Below are 24,404 nucleotides of genomic sequence, written 5' to 3'. Positions count from 1 at the left end.
AGGTTTGAAGGAAGGGCAAAATCCAGTTTAGAGTATGTTCCTTTGGAGAACATGATTTAGTCAGCTGCAGCATACACCATGGACCTCTGCGAGACGCACAGTGCCCTTCTGGGCCAACTTAGCCGGACAGGACCCACGTAAGGGCATCCAGCAGGCAGCTACCCATCGGACTCCCTCTTCAAAGGGAGAAATCATTATTGCAGATGGCAGGGAGACGGACAAGAAGTAGGACACAGCTACGTATTTCTTTTTGTTCCCTGATTCCCAGGAGACTCCTGGGGCAAACCTCCCATGCAGCCCAGCTTCCCAGGCGGCTTCTTGCCCTCTCCCCCGAGAACCGGCTGCCTCCCTCTGCCCTCAGGTACATCCTGACTTGGTTGCTTCTCGTTGGCGATATAAGATGTTCCTAAGGATGACCCTGAGACACATATCTCAAACAGGAGCTACTTGCTAGTTACCGTTCCAAACTAGAAGTCTCCTGTTTGGCCCAGATGACTTCAATCAGAAATCTTCTCTGCCAATGACAAGTTTGGTACCATTAAGCCAACCCAGGGGGGCGGCTGAATTTGGATCTTACTCTTCGTCCTTTATCACCAGTAATGCTGGTGGCTCAACCCCAAACTCAGGACCTGCATTACAGGTGAGGATGGAAGTAACTGGAAAGAAAAAGCAAAACTGAGCCAGGCTGTACAGTCTAGTGACTGGGAGGGAACATCATTTCGGAGTTCATGTCCCAGTGCCAAGGGCTGTTTTACATTAAGCAGCCATTCCATGTAAAGTACATTAGTGGCCCATGGTGCAGCAACAGGAACTGAAGGGTCCTACCCCCTTGGAGGCTGTCTTAAGCAGTAGGCTGCAGATTCCTATTTCCTTTCTTTAGCCCAGTAGACCTTGAACTACTTGCTGCTCAGTGGCCCAGCTTCAGCAAAACAGGGGCTTGTTCCTCATGCTCCCAAAAGCCACCAGTCCTGACAGCAAGGATGCTTGTCGGGAAAGCAGAAGGCAAATCTTTGAATTGCCTCTGGAGATGGAGGGCACTGAACCTGGATCGCCGTCTCAAAGCTGAGTTGCTACAGCATCGTGTTAAAAGGTGGGCAGGAAGTGCCACACTCATTCCACTGGGCCTTTTTTTTTTTCGCCTCTTTTTCTTTTTTTTAAAGAGCAAGATCAGCTCTATCCCTTGGAGGAGAAGCTGCAGCCTCCTGCCTGCAGAGATAGGTCTGTGCATCCCAGATAAATAGAGCCAATCTTAACCACAAGAAGGGTGGCTAAGCCCTAAGCGAGGTGGGATTTGCAAACCTGATATTCTTCCTCTCAAGCTGGTATTATAGGCAAGCCCCATACAGCTCTGAAACTGGCTGCTTCAGATGCCACCCCAAGGTGCCTAACTCCCTGCCATCAGGGCTGGGCTGCTCTTCCAGGGTGAGAGGTACAGCACCACTCAGGGCTACAGCTCCTTTTGGGGCTTTTTGCGGAAGAAACATACAGTAGAGCCACAATTGCAACATACTGCCCTGATGTAGTCTTCACAGCAAAATCCCTGTTGTAGTACACAGAGATATGTGTAGCTCCAGGGAAGTGCAGCCAAGTGCCTCTTGCTTCTTCTAGGACCGGGTTTAACCCTGACATTCTTGCCGAAAATCCTGTTGTTTTATCTCAGTGCTGCATCTTGTGGAAAACTAGGCCAGTAGATGTGGAGGAAAGGGTTAATGTACCATGCAGATCAATCATAGGACAGCAGCAGATAAAACAGGGCTGGTAAATCATTGTTTAGTCTATTGCAGTCAGGCATTACCCAGTGCAGATCTCCTAGGCCCACTGGGTGTAAAAGTACAAAGATAAAACAAAGAGCAATTGTCACCAGTTTTTTTTTTTTCCTTCACCCTGTCATCCAACACACTGCTCTTAATGTTTACTGTTCATCTGCTGGTTTCAATTTTGCTGCCTCCTTCCCTCCCATTGCACAAGGGCAAAGCGGAGGGTGAGAGCAAATGGACTTTAGCAACAAATCCTTTCCTTCCAAATACGTCCCCTCCTACCCCCAGTAACCATAACATTTCATTACTTGTCCCAACCATACATTTAAAAAGTTGCTAAGTAGCTGCATGCAGGAGAGCTGTATTACCAAACCTCCATCTGTGTTGTCAACGGCGTCTCTGGAGCTGTTGAAAGCTCTCAAATACTTTGATTTTTGCTGTTCTTAAGAGAAAACTTCTTAGACAGCAACATTCAGAAGCCAACAGTTATGGGAGGGTAGGGGATTTTTTTTCTTTTTGTTTAAAGGACATGCACTCTGGCACCGAGAAGTGCAGAAGAGACACATGGCTCATAAATACATAAAGCATTTGCTAAATCAGAAACCTCGGAGTCAGTCAAAATCCATAATAGGATCCCAAGATTCACAATAAATAACTTTTAATTATAGTCCTGCACAATAGTTATTTTAAACAGATGGTTTATAGATTCACATCTGGGATTTTTTTTTTTTTTTTTTTTAATTTAGTGCTCAGGCACACACACAGAAAAGGAGAGAACCTCAGCTAAGGTTTTTATTAGTGTTGGAAAAATATGTATTTTTTTTAAAAGAGATCAGGCTGATCCAGAACAATGCTGCCACAGCTGACGCAACTCCCCAGTCAGCACTCGGCTCGGCAAAGGGTTCGCACTGGAATCCCAGACTCCCTCGGAAAGGAAAATTAGGGAAGTGCCGGAGGATCACCCCAGAATCCTCTCCTGTGCTCACCCAGCCCAGCTGCTGGAGAACTCACTTTTTAATGCATTTGGGGAAAGATCAGAAGGTGGTGTTGGGTGCTCACGTTTCTTCCCTCTCCCCCACTTTGCCAGTGGGAACCAAAGGTCTCTTCTTTAACTTGGCATGCAAAGGTGATGTTAAATTCCCATACAGGAGAGATACACTAACCAGACCTAATACCAGTGTTACTGTTTCATGTTACCTTTACTACAACCTTCTCTCAACGCAATTTGTTCACCTTCCACATACACCTCGTATTTTTACCTTCCATCAAAGAACTCCACACAAAATAGCCCGTTCTGGTGACAAAATATATCAAACTAACAGCCTTAAACTCATGTGGTACAGTTAAATAAAATGCCAACATGAAAAGAAAAAGGAAAAAAAAAAAAAACACTAAAAAGAAATCTGAATATTTGGCAGAGGTCTTGGAGAGGACGTGTGCCAAACCACAGCTTGGAAGCCGCAGCCAACTTTCTACAGGGTTCCCCACTGGGCTCCTGTCGGCTCACAGCAGCCACCAGGAGGATGGCTCTTTTCAACCTGGACTTGGCTTGGAAGAGGAAGAAAAGAAAAGAAAAAAAAAAATCAGGCATCCGCTTCGTTTCTTCAGGGCTGTACCAAGGAGCGCCTCCATCAGCGGTACCCCGAGCCCACTGTTGTGCTGTCACAGCTGGCTGCTGAAGATCTTGCAGATGTGGGTTCTCAGGGGGCTAGATTTCCACTGTGAGAGACTGGGGTTTTTTTGGTTTTGTTTGTTTTGGTTTTTTTTTTTTCTTTTTATGTATTGAAAATGCTTGTAGGAGGCTCGCATTGCATTTCTGATATCCTGAGGTTATTAACTATTTATATTAAATAGGAAAAATGTTGCTTAAACTTTCGTTTAACCGAAAAAAGGCTGTGGAGAGAAAAATAATAAAACCAACAGGGACAAATTAGGTCGGAATACGAACTACCATTAATGGCTAATCTGGTAAACATTCATTTTTTACCATTATTCATCACAGTCTGATAGGACTCCTCAACAAGTAGTTCAGAGTGTCCTTAAATTTCTGCCAGGAGAAGCCTGTGGGATCAATTCACCAAAATAGCAACAATTTTCAAACAATGGCAAAAGTTACCCCCAGGGAATTTGGGATGCAGCTTTCAAATGTGCACATATGACCTTGGGAAAAGAAAAAAACATTTAAAATGAATGAAGAAAGTGCACTCAAGTCACTTAGGCAACATCTCTACCACAAGGCATAGGGCAGGCTCAAACACAAGTCAGAGCACGCCACATGCCGTGACCTGCATGTTCTCTGTCCATGCTGCTCGTTCTCTGCCAGACGTTGCCCATGGCCAGAGCATCCTCTCAAGCATGCACGGAGCCACGCTCAGTCCATGCAGGCCACAGGAGCAAAGGTTTGGGCCAGTGCTGGCCACAGGGTCTGTCTCTCAGCAAAGCTTGGGAGCACCAGGCTCCCAAGCGTGTACCTGCACCTATGCCTACGTGCAGACAACCCTGATGCTGGGCCAACTTGAACTCAAGAACAGGCTCAGACACATGCATAACTCATGGTCTAGACAAATCCTGAGGTGCTTTCTGAAAATAGTACTCTTGCTGCTTTGGCACTCCTGGCTGGAACTCACCATCTTGGGTCCAATTTACAAACTTCCCTTTAACTCATGCAGTTGATGCAAGCAAGCAACCCTTGCTAATACAGTGGGATGGCTGTCTTCCATGAGCATTTCTCTGCCTGAGCAAGAGCTGCACAATTTGGCTGCAGGAAGGATACATCTTCCCCATCTCCCCAAGAAGAGATGTCTCAAGACATTTTGAGCCACTGTCAAGGGAGATGAGATAAACAGTCTCATTTCCTTTGTTCACCTCCAATTATCTGGGTTTTTTTTTCCTCGCAAAAACAAATTTTGTGGGTACAATAACAAAAATGGTTTAGCACACTAGTTGTGTTTTTAAATTCAAGGTGGAAAAAATATTTCCCTATGAAACAATGTGTGTTCTCTGCAAAATGACAGAATTGTCTCTGTTTACCCACATAAACCTACAAACACCAAGGCATAAGCTTTACCCAACAGAGAGAAAAGTCCTATTATTTTAAGCATGTCTTCAATTTCAATGGGACAACTCGCAGCAGTGAAGCCAAACATATGCTTCAGTACTTTCAGCATTAGGTCCTTGCCCGTGGCACAACATGACCGTGATTTCAGCATGAATCGCATTAGATGCAAATGATGTTATTTCATCAGGAACAAAATATTACAGTTCAGTCCACGGAGTCTCTTTTTCCTTTTTTGAGCAGAGTACACGGTAGCCTCTTCCAATTTATCCCCTCATCCCTATAATCTCTTTAGCTTATCGGGCTTCTCTGAGGGTGAGCAGGGAGGAGGCTGCGGCTCTCCCTGCGGTGGTACTCAGCCAGCATCAACCACCCCCTTCATAATTTGAGCTCTCCCCACGCCCTAGGAACGATGACTAAAACAAAGGCCCTGCTGAAAGATGACACCGAATTTCACAGCAAACGGGTATTCCCCACCGCTGCGAGGAAGGCATGAGTATGTGCAAGTCATTCAGGACACATCACTCACAACCCCTTATAGACTGAACAGATTTTTTTTTTTTTCCACTGTGTTTAATGATGTTCACCAGCATGAGGAAAGTGACCTCGGTGGCCTGCTGCAATCCTGACACTCCCTGACAGCAGCCTGCTGCACTACTACATGGTGAAAAGAAAGCGCTTTCTTCCTCTTACATTTGTTCGCATTAATGCGGATCTGGGTCCCATTACATCAGACAACGCATAAGCACATCGTAGGACTACATCCCTGCTCCAGTGAGCTTATTGACAAAGACACAGCCAGACGAAATGACCATAACTGCAGATTAAGTCAGCAAGAAAGCCAGAACAAGATCCCGACTGCTTAGCTCTCAATCTCCCTGCCTCCACGTCAACCTCCAAGTGCCACTTCAGATGAGAGCTCTTCAGCTATAAAAGTTAAAGCCACAACTTTTTACCTGTCAACAGAACAGCATGATGGTCTTCTAGCAAAAAGAGACACGGTCTTCACAGGTTCCCAGCAGTTCATACTGTAGTCCAAAAAACTACCTATAGTAATCCAGGAGCCAGGTTTCAGGGAAGGGGTATGCACTGGGGTTCTTGTGGGAGACCACACCTTTGCATTTCATGAGATGCATGCATTTAAAATTCATGGCTTTTTCTGTGAATTTTAAATGTGTTTTTAAACAAACAAAAAACAAATTAATGTTTTTTCTACTTCGTCAATGAAGAATTCATATTTGTTATCAGTCACCTAAATCTGATGCCAATACCTAAGAAAACAGTAGTCACAGGCAATAACTGTCAATTTGAAGCTCAGGGTGCAAACCTGTACCCGTGCTGCTGGAAAAGGTTACAGCTCACTGACCCAACCCTATGAGCTTATGATCTACCCCTTGCTGGATGTTCCCAGTCACTCAGATCAGCAAAACTTTTCAGATGATCACTGCCCAACTCATTTTGAGCAAAATGAGTGATCTTGAAAGTGTGGTCCAGCCTAACCTGGTTTACCCTGACTGAAGCCGATGGGGCAGAATTCATTCTCCCAGGGAAGAGACAGGCAGCTGAGGGCCGTAAAATCTTCCACTACCTTAGCTCAATCCAGAGGCCACCCGCACACAGCTGGAGTCAGCAGATGTGGAACAGCATTGCTGCCCTGGCTGTATTAGCTCCTGGAGCACACTGCTCTGCTGACCCCCCTTTTGTGCCATAGGATGGCTTGGAGAAGAAGGAGTTTGCTCATACCATCCCTGAGCCAAACAGGTCTGAAAACACTGTAAGTAAATTCTAGCCAAAAAAATTGTTGAAGATGGCACTGATGAATTATCAAACTGATTTCACAAAGGGTAAAGCAGATTGTGCCAAAGGTTTAAAATAAATGATTAAATCATTTGAATTCAACAAATTTTAGATCAAGCCACGGTGTCATGTTCTGCCCCATCTCAAAAATTAACTCAGTCCCATCAAAAGAGTGTCCTAACAATACTCTACTTTTGTTTCTTAACTACTGCCATCCTGGTCCTATCGACTGTATTCAGCTTATTTTCCAGCAGACATTGCCAATGAGAGAAAAACAAAACAATGAATACAATTTAAAAAGTACATCAAAATCTGAGTCCGTCAGTTGAGGATTCCTATTTTTGGATGAGATAACTATATCTTCTATTACAGACTGAATACTGACCGATAGTAATTTTTCTTCTACTGATATGAATTAAAACTTCATTTGTTGTTTATTTAAAAGAGATTTATTGACTCTTTTTTTATAAATATCATTTAATCACATTTTGATAGCCTAAATCTACAAATATATTATCCAAACAATAGTTACCTGTCATTGCATCTTTATTGCCTTCTCTGTCTGAAGTCTGCTTACTCGACCCTTACACTGGAGATTTTAGGCAGGGGCAAATGCTCCAATTTTGGGCTTGAGCCTGTTCTAAAAACTTTGAACAAAGCAGCCCTTGAGGCCATGTACTTCTTAGAGAGTTTAAAAAGCCCAATGGGCCTCCTAACTTACTCTGCAACAAGTCATATCCCATGAAGAAACTCACTTCTGTACAACACAAAAACAGGGCTAGATTAAAGAAAAGGGAAGAAAAAAAAGCAAGGTCCCCTGCTGCTCTGTCTGGCCAGAATCATGTCTTTTACTGCCCATATCCTCTAAAGAAACGATGCTCTCATGATATATTACCCTAATACATCACCAAGTGACAGTTTTCTCATGATACTGTATCCTCAAAGATGTGATGCATGCCAGAAGCAGCAACAGGAGATCTCGGCTGGGGGAGGGAAGGAGGAGGGCTTTTTATTTTCTTCCCAATTTTTAATCTACAAGTTGTTTTTTTAATGTTATTTTGTCAGGAAAATCCCTGTCAATCCCAGCTTCAACATCCAGAGGACTCCTAGAAGTTTCGCAGCAGTAGCACAGCTTTTAAACTGGAAAGCACCAAAAAAAACCCCTCTTCATTTAATTGAAGCAAGTTTTGAAATAGGACCAAAACGCTTGAGGAACAACAACCAAATAAAAATAGTAGCCCAAAAGAAAGCAACAAGAGTCTGTTTTCTATTATAAAATTATTTAGGCAAGAGGCCTCCAGACACTGCTGTTTTAATGAACTTGCAAGTAAACTGAGCGCTGACCCTGCATTTGTTTTCTTACGTGATCTTGCCTGTGCTACACAGTGGTATTAGAAAAAAAGAGGAGGTTATTCACAGCGGTCTGCAGAGAGAAGGGGCAGCCCCCAGCTTGTCAGTCTGTATAGAGAAGAGTGGGAAGAGACAAGGACCGAGAGCCTTTCAGCCAGGACTCCTTGAAGGGGGCAAGAGCCTTCAGGGTCTTTTAATGCTGCCTTCAACTCACAGGGGCTTACTCCTTTTTGCTGCAACTGCTCCGCACTAGTAACACCTCGGAGGGGCAGCTGGAAATCCTAGCTCACGGACAGCTTGTGGCAGCAGTCATCCTCAAGCAGGCTTCATCCAGTTGGTGCCAGCGAGAGAAGGCTCAAGGCCATGGGACGATTTAGTCACAAAAACTTATGCCACGATGATGTTTTATTCGACACATCTCATTTCTATGTGTTTCTACTTTGCATCTACTCAAACTTCTGATGGATGCAAAGCTTCCATCAGATGCAAAGCTTCCATCAGATGCTAAGAAGGAAGGTGGAATAAGCTTTCCTTTGTTGTGACCAACTGCATTGACAAGTTTAGATTTTGCCTTTCAAAACTTCAGCCAACAGTGTAGCTACTAGAAGAAAAAGCATATTTTGACTTGTGAACTAAGCAAAAGCGATATGGAAGTCATTGAGAGGAAACTAAAAGCCAAAGCTGTCAAAGTCACTTTCACAGTCCTTGAGCTGACTCTGCCCATATTTTGTGGCCTGGCCCTCGCTGCTTTTGGGTGAGATGTAGCAGCCCTCACTCACAGCAGTGATTGCTTAGCCACATGACAATACCATTGCAGTCAATGAAACCACCCACGCGAGTTCAGAGGTTTGAGCAGAGCTCTTCAGTGCAGACAAATGCACAATGCCCTATGTACTGGGTAGACCCAGTTAATTAAACAGTTATTTTTAAATGTTGCTCTGGAAAGAAGTTTGCCACCCAAAATAAGAAACTAACCTTGCCTAACCATTTTCTGCTCGAAAAATCCAGTGGTTAAAACATGTTTTTGCATAATCGTAGCCCTGCAGGGACAGTTCTCACTTCTGAAAAGCAAATTCCCTTCTTTCTGTTTTGCACATGTACAAACAAACAGATTCTGGTATTTCCAAAGCTTGTGAATCTCAACTATAATAATACATTGAATAGAAGCCATACAAGCAGATTTTTCCTCAGCCTGTGTTCCCTTCACTCCTTCCTTTCCCCTGCCCGACTTGCACTGCTGGAAGTAAAAAAAATACCTGTTTCTGACAAGTAAATGGAGCTGACATTAGAGCGAAACTATAAGGTGAATGGGGTATGTGCAAGCCATTTGTCATCTTGACAAAGTGATTTTCGGTCACCAGTGGGACACTTTAAAGACATCTGAACGGTTGGCCTTGACCACCGGCATTTCTTACGGCTTATAAAGGGACCTATGGGACCGAGAACACAACCTGCCTTTGGAAGTGACTCCTGCAGTGGTACCTCTTGATAGATGGAAAGGCAGTGTGATATATCAGGTGCCATTAAGATCTTTGCTAGCAGGTTATATTTACATAAGTATGGAGCGCAGATAGCATCTTGTTAACCCAATTAATGAGACTCAAATGTCAGGAAAGGGATTATGCCTGGCTGGAAGTCCACAGTGCTCTCGAGGCAGCCAGAGATGATTTCATTGTGTGGGACAGCACTGTTCTCTTTGAAGAGCAAGAACTCAGGCAGCAACACTACTACCCGGGCAGCTGGGGGAAACCACAGGGGAGTTGGAAAGATGGTCTGAAATCCAAAGGTTTTATACCTTTAGCATAAGAAGGACTCTTTATGATGAGCGACTCAAGTGCCATGTAAAAATGGCAGCCCGGGGCTGAACCAAAGAAAACTAAAAAGTACCTACCTGAGGTCTCAGAAACTTAATTTTTTATTAACTGTACCTTCCTCTGCAATAAGAGAAGGCTCTCATTGCCAAGTCACAGCCTGATCTGGGTTGGAAGAGGAATAACGTTTCATCCAGCCTGTCCACACTGCTGCGTTTCGCACGGGCAATTGAAATGCACTTCGCTAGCCTAGAGAAGAGCAGGAAATGTCCTGACCAAGATGAGATCACTAATTTCTGCATCAATGACTCTTGATGTACTTTACAATAAACTGCTTTTCTCCCACAGCCTCCAACTACTAATCAGTATGACATAAGAGGATGTGCTGCTGTCAGCCAGGCCAGAGCAGTGAACCCTGAAGGGCACAGAATGAGGTGCTTGGCCCCAAAAGAGAGAGAGAGGTTTAGGGTACAGCCTTGTACTCGGTAACTCCTGTCAGCTCTCTGCTCAGCATGTTGGCTGTAAGAAACCCCTGTTCTGAGCTGTCTTCTCAATGGAGGAGGCAAGATGGTTAGCATGGGCTGCTTGAGCCAACAGCCCAACCTAAGCACTATCCAGTAGGCTAACCTAAATCCTTTGATGGTAACTGTACCTTATGGCCACAGTCACAAGTTGTCCACAAACACACAGTAGTAATATTGTCTCCAGAAGATGCTTAAAATCCTTTCAGACCTCTGGCTCCAGAGTCATACATAGCTTTCCTGGAGTCACTTCACATTCACATTCTCTCAACTAAAGCTCTGTCTCACCAGTAGTTTTTGTGCTGTCTTGTATGTAAGAGGTAATGCCCAGCGAACCGGCTGGTGCTGCCTACCCATCTCTCCAGATGGATGCCTTCCAGCAAACCTCCCTTTTGTTGTAGGTAATTTGCTTTCTTTTTCCCTTTTTGGCTCCCACCTTTGTATGATTCCACATGTGGACTGGTTTAATTATGCCAAGAAACCTGATGACATCAAAGATACTCACTTTATACTAAAATGATTACATATAGTTCTAGGCACTGAATATGTACCCTTCTTGTAACAACAAGTACATAAAACCACTCCAATTTCTTACTACCATGGCCTAGATATTTTTTAAATTTCCACTACAGATTGATTTTTGGGTCAAATAGTTTTTGCTTGAGGATTGAAACCTTGCCAAGTTAAATCGGACATATACAAACATTTTTCCAGAAGCTATACAAATTGCATACTTCTATTCCCTCCCTGTTTTCATGTCAAACTCTGGTTCAGTATCAGTGCGCTATGCTGCATCCTAAGTGTCCACATCAGCAAGTTTCTCCAGAAATGCTTAATGTGTTTAGACCACAGACAAACTATGCCTCGAGCATACTTCTGTTAAAAAGGTTTCTTACACGACCGTACCATCAACATTTTAATGTATAATGATTTTAATTGTCCAGCATTTTTTATTCACTGCTTTTACAAACAACCCATCCACCAACCCTCAGTTTACAGACTAAAAAGCTTGCATGCTTTGCATTCTGCCTGCCAACATAATTTTATTCATTTATTTTAATCAAAAGCATTTGCCAGATTGAGTCATCAATCCACCTAACCAAGTTAACTAGATTTGGGTAGGGAGAGAGAAGTGCTAAATATGAAAATGATCAGCTGTGCACTGCCATACACAGAAAAAAATATCCTCTGTCACAAGCAAATGATCAGCAGTCTCCCTGTAGCAGGAGAGCCAGCTGCTCTTATCAGTATTTTGGATCCCACAGGCAATCCTTCAGCTAATGGCCTTGTCTCAAACCCAGCCACCCTGCCCAGCTCCTTCCTACCCCAATGATTTCCAAGGGGCACAACTTGGAGGTGTTTCATTAACCGGCACAATCAGATCATAACCACTATGCAGCCTTAGCGCAGTCATTTATCAGCTCTTCCACCTCTCTCCCAAACCATGCCTCAACTGCACATCACCACCCAGACAGAAGAAACGAGGAGACAACCTCAGCACAATCAAGGTCTGTTATTCTTCAGCCACTAATAAATCATAAGACAAACCAGAAAAACAGATGCAAATGTATGACTCTGGCCATCAGAATACACTTCAATGGTTCCAAACCTTAGGGTAAATCCAATTCCCACTGAAGCTACTTAATATAATTGAATATAAAGATGTCAGGAACCGCTAAAAAAAAAAAAAAAAAAAAAAAAACAAGAAAACAAAACCCAAAGCACAAAACTTTTAGCCTATGAGCTGCCAGAAATCTGATTTTCCTGGCTAGGGTTCTAGGACGCATCAGTTTGCATCCCCCCAGGTAGGGGGGAATGTGGAGCTGCTGCTTCCGTGCCTCAGGTGAGATCTTTAGCTACAAAAGAGGAGGTGAGCCACACTGTGTACCATGGTGTATGGAGAAAGGGGCAAACAAGGGAGCCTGGCGTTACGCTGAGCACCTTAACAGCCCGGGGCTGAGTGATACCTGGTTTCTGGTTTTCAGCGTGAAGTAGAAATTGCAGTCTTCAACTTCTCAAGTCTGGCACAGCTCTGGACGTTGAAGTCAACACAGTGCTCAGCACAGAGAAATCTAGAACTGAAATGGAAGTGTCTACGTGGTTGAGGAATTTGCACTAAATATCCGATGAGCAAGAAGTTTCAGTGCTGCAGGTTGCAGCTTACACATACACAAGGCAGCGTCATTACCATGCAACTGACTGCAGATGTCCTACATGAACTAGACCTGCTCTAGAGAAAAATGCAGTGTAACCATGTAGCAGAGCTCTAAGGCAGAGTTAAAGACGACCTGATTCAATCTGCAATATTGAAGCTTTGCGAAAAGGTTTACTGAAAAAGGGGACTCAGAAAAACCGGGGCCTCAATTTGTCAGGGAAAAGTATCAGATCTTTTGCATCATTTTTCTAAACGACATTTTATCACACATCCATCCTTTGTGCTCACAATAACAAATAGATCTCCAACTCTAATGCCATTTAATAGTACTGCCTTTTACTGTAGCACTTTACAGCACAAACATATAATGCTTCTCTCTCTGAAAAATCTAAGATACAACACAGAAAATGAAAACTACAGCCAGGAGATTGATGTGTAGAATGGATGAGGAAACAAGTAAAGAGGATGCAAATCATAGGTGATGCATGAAGACGTTATTTTTTCAGTGTGGTAGTCCTAGTTTGACAGCCCATTTTGAACCACTATCTAGAGCAAGAGGATTCCAAGCATGGGGGGAAATGGGAAAAAAAAGGCGGGAAAAAAAATGCAGGAAAAAGGTCTAATACATGAATGGGGGAAAAAAATGTGAAATACAGGTCTCGGAGAGCACACAAGGTCAGCTCCTGGGCATGACAAGAAGAGATGGGGTCCATGCTGTACTCAGACCCAGGGCTCAGCACTTGACTCAGCTGGATGCAAAATGGTGCACAGAGCTCAATCTGACAAATGGTCAGACTAGGAAATTTTTAGCTGCAGTTTAATGCATAGGATGAAGAGGCCAAAAGGCCTCAGAGGAAGTAATTACAGCAGTTATTAGGTACAATACGAGCAAGTACCAGTACGATAGTCATTTTAGTAGTAGTATTACAGGTAAAAGCTTTTATACAATATTGTTTTTTCTTCACAATGGCCTTTTATTTGGCCATAAGCTCAATATAAAAAGGTTGCATTTTCATTTGATTTTTTGGTTGTTGCTTAATATTTTTCTTCCCTCAAAAATTTCTTTTAAAACATGATGAGGAAATAAAACCAGATATTTGGTGGGGAAAAATATCTATTTTTATATAGCAGCACAAAGCAGAACAGCAGAAGTACTGACACCGTGAACCATTCACTTACAGGACCATAATTCTTAAAAAGACCGTTAACAACTCAATGGAAGAAACTTGAAAGCTAATAAAAACTATATACAGGTAACTGTATGCTTTTAAAATGCCATTTTGATATTGGACCAGCTCTTTAATAATGTTTTTCTTATTGGCAATAAAAAAGCGCCTTAACTTAGACTGATCCATTTTGCACTTATTGTAGACACATTCCAAAGACATTTGCAACTTATATTACATTTTTCCATTTAGTTTATGGCATTTTTGTGCCCTTCATATTCTTCCACATATTATTTATACATTTTAAATATGTTCTTTTGTATTTGAGTTCTCTGATCCTTTAATTATGCCAAAGAGAATCTCATTTCCATACTTGATGGATTTGATCTTCATCATCATTACAGTGACATATCGCCAGCTCTCTTCCAGGAGGGTTTTGCCAAGACCCATAATCAGTTCAGCTCTGTTGTGTGCATGTTTGCTCAATGCAGCTGACTCTATGTTAGAAATGTGCAAGTAGTGAACTCTTCACTATCCCATGTGGTCTGAGAACAACATGAAATAGCTTCTTCAAGCCTGCAGATTTCCAGAAAGCCTTCATCATAAGCTGTCACATATGACTGTGCATCATGTCTCCAAACTAAATGTCACGATAAAGCATAGCGAACTGAAGGCAAACATATCTGTGTAGCGATGTACCACACTCTGAGGCAGCTCTGGGATGCGAAGCAAAGTGCAGAAAGTGGATTTCAAAAGGTCCACAGATGGCACAGACACAACACCCAGCTATACAATCCATACTCTTTTCTCAGATGAGAAAATTAGATGAGATGTTGCACATGGTCCTACTTGGCCAGGGTGGCCATATCTGTATATGGGACTAAACTGACTGGAATATTACCTCAATACTGCTGTTGGAAACTTAGAGAATCAAGCTAGAGTAGCCATCTTCTACCATAGATAGTTTGTGTTTCATTCTCAGGTTAAAGTCTTGTCTTACAGGTGTTGCATGAATTAAGAACAAGTACAACCAAATCTACCTGAATCCTCCTTCAGGAGAGCCTACCAAAGCAATCACCTCCACAAGAGGTAATTAACCAGCCCTGGGCTCTTGATTCAATTAACTTCTCACTTGCAAAACCATCTTCATATATATTTATATATGTATATGTGTGTGTATATATACGTAGATATATGTGTGTATATATACACACACATACATGTTTTTTGGTCTCCACAACAAAGCACATATGGGACACCCAGCTACACCAGTCATGGAGTTATGACTGGTTTTTGTTTTCAGAGTTTGTTTTTGGGGTGTAGAGTGTTGTTTTTTTCATTTAAGAGATGGCATATACATCTGTATCTTTTTTAAATTGGATAAAAACTAATAAAGCTTTCCTCATGTTGGAGCATGTTTGTGTTCCAGGAACCCTTCATACACCAATCAAAACAACATTCTCTTTTGCAGTAATACGGGGGTGAAAACTACCAGTACACTACTGTATCATAGGCTTTTTTGTCTCTTTCTTTGTTATTTTTGTGGGTGAAGAGAAAGCTGATTATATTATACAGTAATAAAGACCAAGAATATTTAAATTGAAAGAAGATGCAGCCTTGGTAGATTCTGTAGTTGATGTATGTAAACTATTGAAATTAAATTAAATAAAATAGGTATGGAAGAATTGTTTGATGATTTTTTTTTTTTTAATATGCACTACTCCACTAAAAGTCATCTGAGCTGCATTATACCTTGACGCAACAACAATTGAATCCTGATGTACTAAAACACTGCCATCTTCACTGAACATGTGTCAAACACTTGCTCTCAGGCTAGCTATGCGCTTTCAACTTGTGTATTGTGCCACAGAAATCAACTATGCTATAGGTAAAGAACCCCAGCAAATCTAGTAGCTTTCTTGCTTTAGCCTGCAATGAGGAGATTATTTTTTTTCTTTGGGGGGGGAGGGCGAGTGCAGGGAGGACCAAGGGTAGCGGTTATTTCTTCCATTTTTTTGGTTTGCTTGCACTCAGTTTCACTACTCTGTTGGTTCAACCTAGGTAGAACACTAGGTCTTATAACGATGAATTTAACATAATTTTTTATGAGCAAAGGTCAAATTCTATATTGCACATTTGGATTTAAAAGCGGAAATTTAAACTACAGAGTGATGTTTCATGCTGAATAAAACTTACGCCAAGCAAAGCTCTGATGTCTAGTTTCCTGAGGTCCTGCCTCCAAACTTTTCTCAGGTTTCCAACACTTGGTTACACTTTCTGGCTCACATTTATTTCCTTCTGTTCTGGATTTAGGTGATAAAAGGTTGAGACATATGATTACCACTCCTCAGGTGCAGTTGGCAAGTTTGAGGCGCAGGCATGAGGGAAGTGGGGAGGAAAAAGGTGGGGGAAATGGCACTGGTTTAGGTGTGGTTTGTCAAGATCACTACTGGCTTTTATCAGCTGTTTCTTGACACAGCTCACTTTGTTCTAAAGTATTTTGGAAAAATAAAAAAATAATAAAAGACCTTTTCTCCCCACAAAGAACACACTGAAAATAAACCCCTTCATTCTCATGGGGGGGGAAAAAAAAAAAAAAAAAGCTCTTGCAATGTGAAGGGCCCCGTTAGCTGAGGTATGCTTATCTATTTCCTTGCAGTACCTGGCTTCTCACCTGACCCTTTCAGCTGGCATTTTTGGACCATTCATTTTAAAACTACATCCACCACTGGCCAATGGATAGGTTATTCTTGGATCTCTGCTTGCTTCTGGCAAGGTGTTCAGGGTCCATGCAGATGATGATAAATGAGCATGAAATGACATGGCTCTCCTCACCACCACTGGCACCACCGCCTGTCATCATTGTCACTGCTGAGCTCATCTCACCTTCAAAAAACTCAGCACTCAGAAGTTTAATTCAGGCTAAGTTAATTCTGTGGGGTTTTTACATTCTCGTCCTATAATTATGCACAGGTTCTCATTTCACCTATTTCCGATGGACTGTAGCATTTTTATGTCTTTTCCACGCGTATGTTGAAATATATACTTCTTGAAAGCAAATGCCATAATATCAGGTGTGAGCCTACTTCTATTTTGAGTTTTAGATACCTTCCAGCCAAAAAGCTGTACCAACAAAAACTCTTGCTACTCTTGATCATTTACCGTACTTGTACCAGAGTTGAACTTAAATATTCCATGCCTATTTTATATGCTGACACCCATATAAAAGAAATCTAACCAAAAGTTCTCCCAATATTCTGTTAATAGGATTTTCCCCCTAACATTTCAAAATCCTACAAAAAGTCCAAAACTTACCAAAACATGGTAAGTTTTCCCATTTACAAAGTTTTGTTTCTACTAACATTAGTATTAGAACATATTCACCCATACCTCCCCTACCCTCAGCCTAAAACTTTCACATCTGAAATATAAAGATCTGAATCTGTCATACGTGACGTGTTTGGGTTCCTCAAACCACACAAGGTCTGTGAAATGCTCCTATGGATTGAAATAAACTCATTTTTCCACAGATGTGGGAGAATATTTTTAGAAGACAATTTTTGCATTAGGTAGTACAGTTATAATTGCTTGTGGTCTTAAAGCGTTTAATAACTGGAATAAAAGAATCCATTTCTCAAACTGAATCAATATAATTCCATTATGAATACCATCAAGATTATACATTTTTACCTATAATCATCATTGCCAATTCAGATGAGTTCTTTAAAACCCAAACTTTTTACTTTCAACTTCATAACCCACAGTTTCACTACTCTGATTTTCAAGAACCAGCAGGACATGAGATTTTCTTACTATTGACCACTAAGCATAAAATAATTTCACAATCATATGTTCTCTAACTTTTTTTTTTGTACTGTCAAGGGCCACATTATTTTCTGAAATAATAGTTTCCCTTTTTTTGACAACCATATTTTTCCTTCACAGAGTTGGTTGACTTAGTCCTTATTACTGCCCATCACATCCAGCATTTCCTTTCAGTTGTTCACCTTCCTCTGATACAGAGCCTGCTGCAGCTCAGAGCATTCTTCTCATCAGAGAAGTTTTTAGCTATAAACACGGTTGCAATGGGACGCTCAGCCATGGCACTTCACAAATAGGCTGTCCTGCACTTTTTACATGACCTCACTTCAAGAAAAACAATTTTCCGGTGCAACTTCTAATGTTTTAACTGTTAGCTTTACATACTAAGGATGCCAGTGCTTTCTCCAGTTTCTGTATTTAACAGCATATAAGGTGAACGCACAAGAAAGCACATACTTTCAGTTGCCTTCAGCCTGCTTTGCGCTATTCCAGTACCTCAAACCCTATGGAAAGCCAGATGGCATGGTAGCTTTCCGGAGATAGCGTGTCTCCTCGGAGATGTGGAACCACGGACATTTGAAGTGAAAGTGGGCAGAAGACCAAAGCACACTAGCTCCAACAGCATTTTGCAGATAGCAACAGCAAATCATAAATCACAGTTCTCAAAACCTCTGGATCACAAAGTCAGCTTTAATTTGCCTTTGCCCGTCCATGCCTTAGAACAAGCTCAGGAGAGCAGACATACCAAAAACCTGGCATCTGTGCAGCCTGCCCGTTGTCAGAGAGACAAAAAAGAAAATGAGTGCGTTCATACTGTGACTATACCACCCACATCCACTTGTAAAGTGAAAGTGCACGAAGTGAGAAGGGATGGCTTTGTAGTCAAACCATTAGACCAGGAGTTATGAGACCTGAGCTTTCATCACAGTCCTACAAGAAATTCCTTGTGGATAAACCACACTCTTTCTTTGACTTTGATGTGTTTTTCTCGGGGGGGGGGGGGGGGGGGGGGGAATGGCCACTTCTTGCAGTCAGCTGTAATTAATGACCAGTCCTTTAGAGATCTAATTCATCCATGTTTATTAAGCGCTTAGAGATGATTAGTTGGACAGCAATATACCACTGCTAAAGTGTTGTAATTGTAAAAGCTCACATTGAAACTATTGTCTTACAGATGTTAAAAATGACCATTTTTATGGGCATTATTAAGACCATAAAGTAGAGAGAGATAAATTACAAATTAGGGAACTCTAGATTTTAGCCATAGTTGCTTGTTCAGCTGGTAGTTCTTGCATACAGAGCTACAGTGTACGTTTACACACACACACACTCTTAGTCTTACCTGTTTCCTTATATTAACGGCAAGCATCAGTGTTGTTCCATGCACTCCCCCACATGTCATTTTGACAAGTAGGGAAGTCCAAAACAGAGTTATCTCATGGTGGGTGCCCTGCCCTTTTATTAGAAAAGGCATTACCTATACTTTAGAAATGAATTATTTACTATGTACTATATACAAAATCTCCAGCACATGTCCCCCAGTCCGAATTCCCACATCACCACGACTTCTCTTTCCACATGTTACAGCAGACGCTTAAGAATGAACTCATCTTGCTTGGTAGCTAGACTTGGCTGCCTCCAGGAGATCCCCACCAATGTCCCTTATATATTTAAGATTCAGGGTTCTGTGTTACCAGTTAACTCTAAAACAGGAACTGCAGGCTTTCTTAAAGCAGCACCCCCAGAAGCCAGTGTCTGCTCTGCCTACCTTGTTCCCATTCATGTTCCTATCATGAAAATCAGTCCACCCAGTCTCTGCTAATCAATGAGAAAAGACAACTTCTGGTTTTGGTCTTCCTACCAACACTTCTCAGTAGCGTACAAGGAATTGCATTCCTAACTGCTCTTTGCAGTCTTTGTTGCATTACTGTAACTCACCTATGAATTTCCAGTTTTCACCACATTTGCTCTTAGAGTACTACCCCTTGCTTTGCCCTCCCAACTAATTTATCCTGTTAAGAGAAAACTGGAGACTGCTTTGCTTACGCTGCCTGCCTCTTTCTCCCTCGCTAGGATGCATTCCCATGCTCTGCAGGACACAACCTGCAGAGTCAGTTCTGTCAAACATTGGATGATTTGGTTCCAGCATTTCAGTTCTGTCTCCTCTCATTTGTGAGACGGGAAAGTCCTGGAAGGGCATTATTTAGATATTCCTCCTCTTCCCAGAGCCATTCAGATTTCAGTAACTTGTGCAGTTATTTACGGCAGCTTGCAGTCATGGAAATGTATCGCCACTAGGGTAGACCTGCCATAATCCAAACCAATATTTCAGTTACTTGCTTTACTGTTTTTTTTTTAACACAAGTGCCCTCTGTTGAATTTTCTGTCCTCTCCTGGACAGCAATTGCTTCCTTCCTGGAACAGCTGATTAAGCTCTCTTCTTAGTTGCTCTCTTCTTATGATATGAACATCCATCAGGTTTGCCCTTGAAGAGTATGGTCAGTCTTCCAGAGAAAGTTCCTCACTGAATTGCTATTAAACAATCAATATTTCTAGTTGGATGTAAGGAAACCTGGTTCTCTCTTCCCTCCTGGTCACAAATCACCACATCGCTTCTTTCGTTTCTGCTCTCCCCAGACCTCTTAAAATTTCCCTTGTGGCAGGCCTGAACAAAGATTTCAGCAACCAGCTGTCCAATAAGTCATTGCTTTGGATGCTGCACAGCGTTAAAGTCAGTATCTCCAGACTGGTTTCCTTCTCCTCTACCAGGTCTCCAAGCTTCCAACTCAAGAAACAGAGATCACATTTATCCTTTGGCACAAATAAAGCAGAGCGCACCCGGTGCAGGTAACTGCAGTAACTCACTAGGCATCCATATTCTTAATAAAACGTAGTGTCCTCCTTGCACAGAAGGCAGCCAAATGCCCTCAGTTGCCGTTTCACTGAAGTATGCCCTACAAACCGCATAGATTTAGAGTTCTTACATCCAATGTTTTTTGCAGTTCTTCATGTTCATGCACTAAAAGGGTGCTCATTGATTTAATAAAGCCAAGGTCTAGAGAGATCTATAAATACAAGTACTTTACCCTGATGCATTATTGCCCTGATGCCCAAGACTGAACTTCTGCTCCTTCACAGATAAATTGCTTCCTCGCTGGTTAACACCAGCTTCCATTAGCAAGAGTGGTGGCAGACATATTTGGGAAGGTGATCCATGATAAAACACAGCTTCGTCTCTTTTTTTGTTTTCCCTTTGATTTCTTCTCTCACCACATCCCATGCTCCTCCTTTCTCCATCCTCCCCTACTCATAAAAATCAATAACTTATTCTTTATCACTATTAGCTAAAAAGTTATCACCAAGTCTCACTTAAAATCTGTTGAACTCGGTGCAGCGATATACATCAACTTCAGGGGGCTCAAGATCAGGTTCCTACAGTTGCCAAAATTGCCTTCTAAAAGGCCGTCTGAAACAATTCTTTAAGTCTTTTATAGACTTGTAATAATGCTGGCTTATGCTAATAATATTAATAGCAATAACAGAAGAGGGGGAGAGGGTGTCTTGATATTTCATTCCTAAAGCAGAGCACATTCTGTACATTCAGCTACTCTATAACTTCCAAAATGTAAAACGTAGTGCTTTCTGGTCTATACTTTTCTTTGCATTCAACAGCAAATTAAGGTTTATGGCTTTCTTTTAAATATATTGTAGGAAGTTTTATTTAGAACAACTGTTTTTCAATATCGCCTAAGCCTGGGCTTGTCCAGCTGAATTGCTCCCAAAAACGCTTAAGTCTGAAGCAGAGTTACAAGGAAAAGGAATGTTTCTCCTCAAAATGTGTATCAGCTAGCGACATTATTAACCACTGAATTCCCAGCGCAGCAGGCAGTGTCATCCTTGGAACGAAGCGCTTTGATGAAAGCATCGCTTGTGCTTTCACTGTCGTCTTACTACGGCGCGGAGGGTCACGCTGCAGCCTTCACCTTGCACAGCTCCTCAGCCACCGGCGTGTGGGACCGCGCACGCGGGAGCGCGAAGCAGCAGTGTTTCCAAACCTTACCTTTCGCTCTCTTTGCTAAGCTACGCGCAAAGACTCGCGTGTGCGCCCCTGACTTTGTGAACACAGTTCTCCCTCCAAATTCACATGGTAAATGCGGTTTCACAATGTCATATCAAAGTCACGTACAACTTTGTGCCCGGGAGTTTTAAAGTCAAAGAAATGATTGCCAGATCATGGATTGGATTACTTTCCATTAGCTCAGCTCTGAGATAACCTTGTGTTACATAAAGGCGACAGAGGCACCCAAGATTTGCTTATGTGAAATATTCCCCTCTCTGTGCAGTTACTTTTAGTACAGGCCTGAATGTTCTTACTATCTGAAATCCAAACTTACCAGGCAAACACACATTATACAAGGGTTGTCTGTGATAAATGGTATCTGCAGAATTTCTCCTTCATTTTCACATTTTGCAACGGATCCTGAAATAGAAATAAAAATTTTACAATACTGACATATTTCAATTCCCCCAGCTGGTTTTGGAAACTGTCCTCGTCGCACTCACGTTTAAGCCCTGCTCAATTCCTAGCCTTTGATTTTAAATCTTGCCTTAATTTGCCCACTTTAGGCAAGCAAGGATGTTCAGCAGTTTTATAAGATTCCAGAGGGAACTGGGAAATGACTGGCCTTTTATTGCCACACAAACCTAGACTTTCTTTGTGCCCCAGTTATAGCAAAGAAGGACGCTTTTTCTCTTCTCAGATGACGTGTGGAGAATAATGAGTACTCCATGCAAAGCAGGATACTTCTATAACGATAGATCCAGAGCTCACTGAAATCAGCAGAAAGCTGTCCGTTACACTCCGAGGACTTGGACCAGCACGAGCCCTAAACCAAGCATCCTTTCAATGCGCAACAGCCAATTGGCAAATGAGTCAAAATTAGCAGGCTTACTGTCAAACAGAATCGAATTAGAAATCCCTTTATGGCCCTAGCGTTGATTAGCCGGTATTGTGTCATGTTGGAATCGCTTCTCGAAATCTAATGGCTCCTCACTTGCGCTAGAAATTGATTCAGCGTTTCCCTCCGTGCCCCAGATATCAGGAAAATACAACCCTCGAGGGGAAGCGGGGGGAAAAAAGAGGAGGAAAAGGAAAATAAAAGGGGGGGGGGGGGGGGGGGGCATAGTTACTGTGTTCACCTGCCCCAAACCATGCGGTTACACCTACGGCTGCCCGCCCTTCCCGCGCTCTGCGAAACGCCGGGCACCCCCGCGCCCGACGGCGGGTGCGGGCGCAGGTGGGCGCCGCGCAGCCTGCGCGCCCGCGGCCGCTCCGCCCCGCTCCGCGCCCCCCGCCCGCGGCCCCGTACCTGTGAGCAGGGAGGAGGCCGGCGCCCCGGGGAGGCAGAGGGCGCCCAGGAGGACGGCGGCGGCGGCCGGGACGAGGCGCGGTGCCGCCGGCCAGCCCCCGCCGAGCCGGGGCATCGTCCCGGGGGTGCCGCTGCCCGCCGGCTGCGGGGCAGCCTCCGGGACGCGCCGTCGGGTGGCGGAGCCCGGCCGCCCCCCCCAGCACCGACCCCCGGCGCCGGTGCAGCGGCGGGGGGGTGGGGAGCGGGACGGGAGACAGCGGCCCGCCGGGGAGTCCCACCCCACGGCGGCACCGGGGGAGGGGACTGTGGGTGCGGGGAAAGCAGCTGTCAGCGCCTGCCCCTCGGCCCCGCACCCCCTCTTTCCATCACCCCCCTCCCCTGCCCGCATCCCTTCTTATACCTTCCTCTCCCCATAGTCCCTCCTCCGGCACCCCCCGGCCCCCATGCCTCCCTCCCCCCCGGCGCACACACGCACAGACAGGCTGCCAGCCCCAGACCCCGTTTCCCTGCCGGGAGATGCCCGGCCACTCCCTCCCCCGGCCCCGCCGAGCACCGCCCGGGCCGGCCGCGGCGTCGGGGGGCTGCGCCCGCGGCCGCTCGGCGGGTGGGGCGGGGGGAGAGGGCGAGGACCGAGGAGGAGAGGAGGAAAGAAGAAGAGGAGGAAAAGGTAAAAGAGGAGCAGGAGGGGAGGAAACGTGGATCCTCGGACAGGTCCGGTGCGGCGCAAACCCCGGTACCTGGGCAGAGCGCGGCGGCGGCGCCGGCTGCCTCCGGCGGCCCCGGCCGCGGCCCCGCAGCCCGGCTTGTGGCAGCGCCCTTGGCGCTGGCGGGCGGGCGGGTTTTGCCGGCCGTCGGCGAGCGGGAAGAGCGGGAGGGAGCGCGGGGGGACGGGGGCTGCCCGCGGGGGGACGGGGGCTGCCCGCGGGGGGACGGGGGCTGCCCGCGAGGCTCCGCTCCCCGGCTGCCCGCCCGGCCGGGGCCGCCGAGATCCCCCCCCCCCCCCCCCCCCTCCGTGCTGCCCCCTCGCTCGCAGCGGCCGCAGCACAAACTCCCGCCGCCGGAGCCGGCCGCTTCCCGGGGCCGCTGCCCCCCGCAGGGGCTCTCGGCGGCCCTCCCCGCTGCCTCGCCCCATGGGGGCAGCCCGGGGCTCGGCGGGGTTTGGGGTCTCCCGCCTCCCCGCCCCGGGGGCTGGGCGGCAGCAGGGTGAGGGCTGCCGGGGTCTCCCCTCCCCGAGCCTGACCTGCGGCGTGGGTCCCTCGGTCCATCGCTCCCCGGCGGGCTGTAGCCTGTGCAGCTCCTCCTTAACGCTTTCCATTTGCAGGTCCCCGCTTTGCTGTCCCTAGGTATAAACACAGGCAATATTAGCTATAGGCGTCACCGAAACCGAGCTTTTGCACGCACACGTATGGTCTGGACGGGATGACACTGGTGGTGGATGGCAGGAGGTTCTTCTGTGACAGATCTTCCCCAGCCTGTTTTACAAATCGTTTTCCTTCAAAATGTGATGTTTCATTTGGGGAAATGAACGCGCTCTGAAATAAACTAGCCTGACGACAAGCTGAAAAATGTTTTCAGCTTTATACACGTTCTTATTTTCTTTC

The 24,404-nt window shown here is 44.5% G+C and overlaps 1 protein-coding gene across 1 annotated transcript in view; it reads right to left on the bottom strand.

The window, feature by feature from the left end:
* BMPER (BMP binding endothelial regulator) overlaps positions 1–22,918 on the bottom strand; it is a gene marked incomplete at both ends in the record, with an annotated part of 147,976 nt that extends 125,058 nt beyond the window's left edge. The window contains 2 exons of the mRNA XM_082327696.1: positions 21,829–21,914; positions 22,804–22,918. Coding sequence (XP_082183822.1) covers positions 21,829–21,914; positions 22,804–22,918 — 201 coding nt within the window. The remainder of the gene's footprint in view (positions 1–21,828; positions 21,915–22,803) is intronic.
* Positions 22,919–24,404: the final 1,486 nt, after the last annotated feature.

This window comes from Platalea leucorodia (assembly GCF_965183815.1).
Source record: "Platalea leucorodia genome assembly, chromosome: 1".
NCBI classification, from domain to species: Eukaryota; Metazoa; Chordata; class Aves; order Pelecaniformes; family Threskiornithidae; genus Platalea; species Platalea leucorodia.
Note: the sequence above shows the minus strand (reverse complement) of the source record. Positions and strands in the feature narration are given on the sequence as shown.